This window comes from Lupinus angustifolius, unplaced genomic scaffold, assembly GCF_001865875.1.
Source record: "Lupinus angustifolius cultivar Tanjil unplaced genomic scaffold, LupAngTanjil_v1.0 Scaffold_7_93, whole genome shotgun sequence".
Lineage (NCBI taxonomy): Eukaryota > Viridiplantae > Streptophyta > Magnoliopsida > Fabales > Fabaceae > Lupinus > Lupinus angustifolius.
The window spans coordinates 1-1,518 of NW_017717714.1; the positions used below are offsets into that span (position 1 = coordinate 1).

General features: G+C 31.1%; 1 protein-coding gene across 1 annotated transcript; it reads left to right on the forward strand.

Annotated features, from left to right (window-relative positions):
* Positions 1-54: 54 nt before the first annotated feature.
* LOC109337520 lies at positions 55-414 on the forward strand (the record flags this gene model as incomplete). The annotated part of the gene is made up of 1 exon (XM_019574501.1): positions 55-414. A coding segment is annotated over one exon (360 nt), but the record flags the coding sequence as incomplete, so codon positions are not given.
* Positions 415-1,518: the final 1,104 nt, after the last annotated feature.

A 1,518-nucleotide genomic window follows, 5' to 3' on the forward strand; every position in this document is an offset into this window, starting at 1 on the left:
AGGGATGACCAGGGTAATTTCATTGCCTGTTTTGCTGCTGCCTATGGTATCAAGGATCCTCTTTATGCTGAAATGAAATCTGCAATCTTAGTTATTGAATGTGCTCACAAAAAAGGTTGGAATTCTATATGGCTAAAATGTAACTCTTCCCTTGTGGTTGACATTTTCAATGGCAAATCCAAAGTGCCTTGGAAGCTTCAGGCTAGATGGACCATTTGTAAAATTCACCTATCTTCAATGAACTTCAAGGTTTCCCACATCTATAGAGAAGGAAATGCTTGCGCTGACAGTTTGGCTAAGTTTGGAATCTCTTCCAATACTTATACTTGGTGGAATTCAATTCCTACTTTTATTCATAGTCATTTCTATAGAAATTGGTTGGGTCTTCCCAACTATAGGTTCTTAAATTTGTAATGGATTTCCTGTTGTATTTGGTCTCTCTTTATTAATCTACTTTTCGGTGATTAGGCACTTTGTTTTAATAAAAAAAATCAATAACTAATATGAATCTGCTTACTGGGAAACAATACTTCTCTTACAAAAAAAAGATTCTTTAAGTAAATGGTAAAGGATTCATTTTGATAAGAGTTAGGAAAGATAGATAATTGGGTTTTTTAAGTGAATGAAATGTGACAAATTTAGGATATAATAATTAATAAATGGATAGAGATAAAAGAAAACTTAAATCACTCACACATAGAACAAAAAAAATAAAAGAGATGGAGATTTACCAGTCCAAAAATGTTCAGAGTTTCTTCTTTAAGAACCAGAATTATATAAAAACTCACCCGAAAATTCAGTAGATGCACCGAGAGAAAGAGAGGTAAAATAAATAACAAAAGGGAAAGGGGTAAGGCTACAACACGAAAATTATCCAACCACCAACAACGACCCAAGACTTCAACACACCAAACAGCAACGAAGAGGAACTGAATAAAAGTAAACCACAGAAACAATGCAAGCACTTGCAGTGTAGAGAGAAAAAGAAGCTCAAAACACACACGAAGAGGTTGCTAATGGAGGAATACTAGTTGAAATATGAAATGAGGAGAAGCAGAAAATATCAATTTATTCATTTGATTGCCATACTGAAACTGTGAAAAACTGGTTTGGCTGGCCAGTTTAAATAGCAAAATGAAAAGGAACATTAAAATTTGGGGACAACATATTCTATCTAATAATATTGTGTCATGAAGTGTGATTGGTTATAAAAGTACTTAATATTTAAACTTTTAACATAAATATATTTTTTTCAACCAATCACTACTCATGACATGTGAAATGACATACAATGTAGGATAAAAGATTTACTCTTTAAAATTTGGCATTGATAAGATTCAAGGTATATGTAAAATGTAATAAATGTTTTAAAATATTTATTGAAATATATTAAATATTTTCAATCTTTGAGTAAATTACAATGACGTCACTATATTTAGTGCAATGACACAAATGACTCCAACTTTTTTTTCCATATAAACAAAGTACTCCAAATTTATATACATATATTATACTATA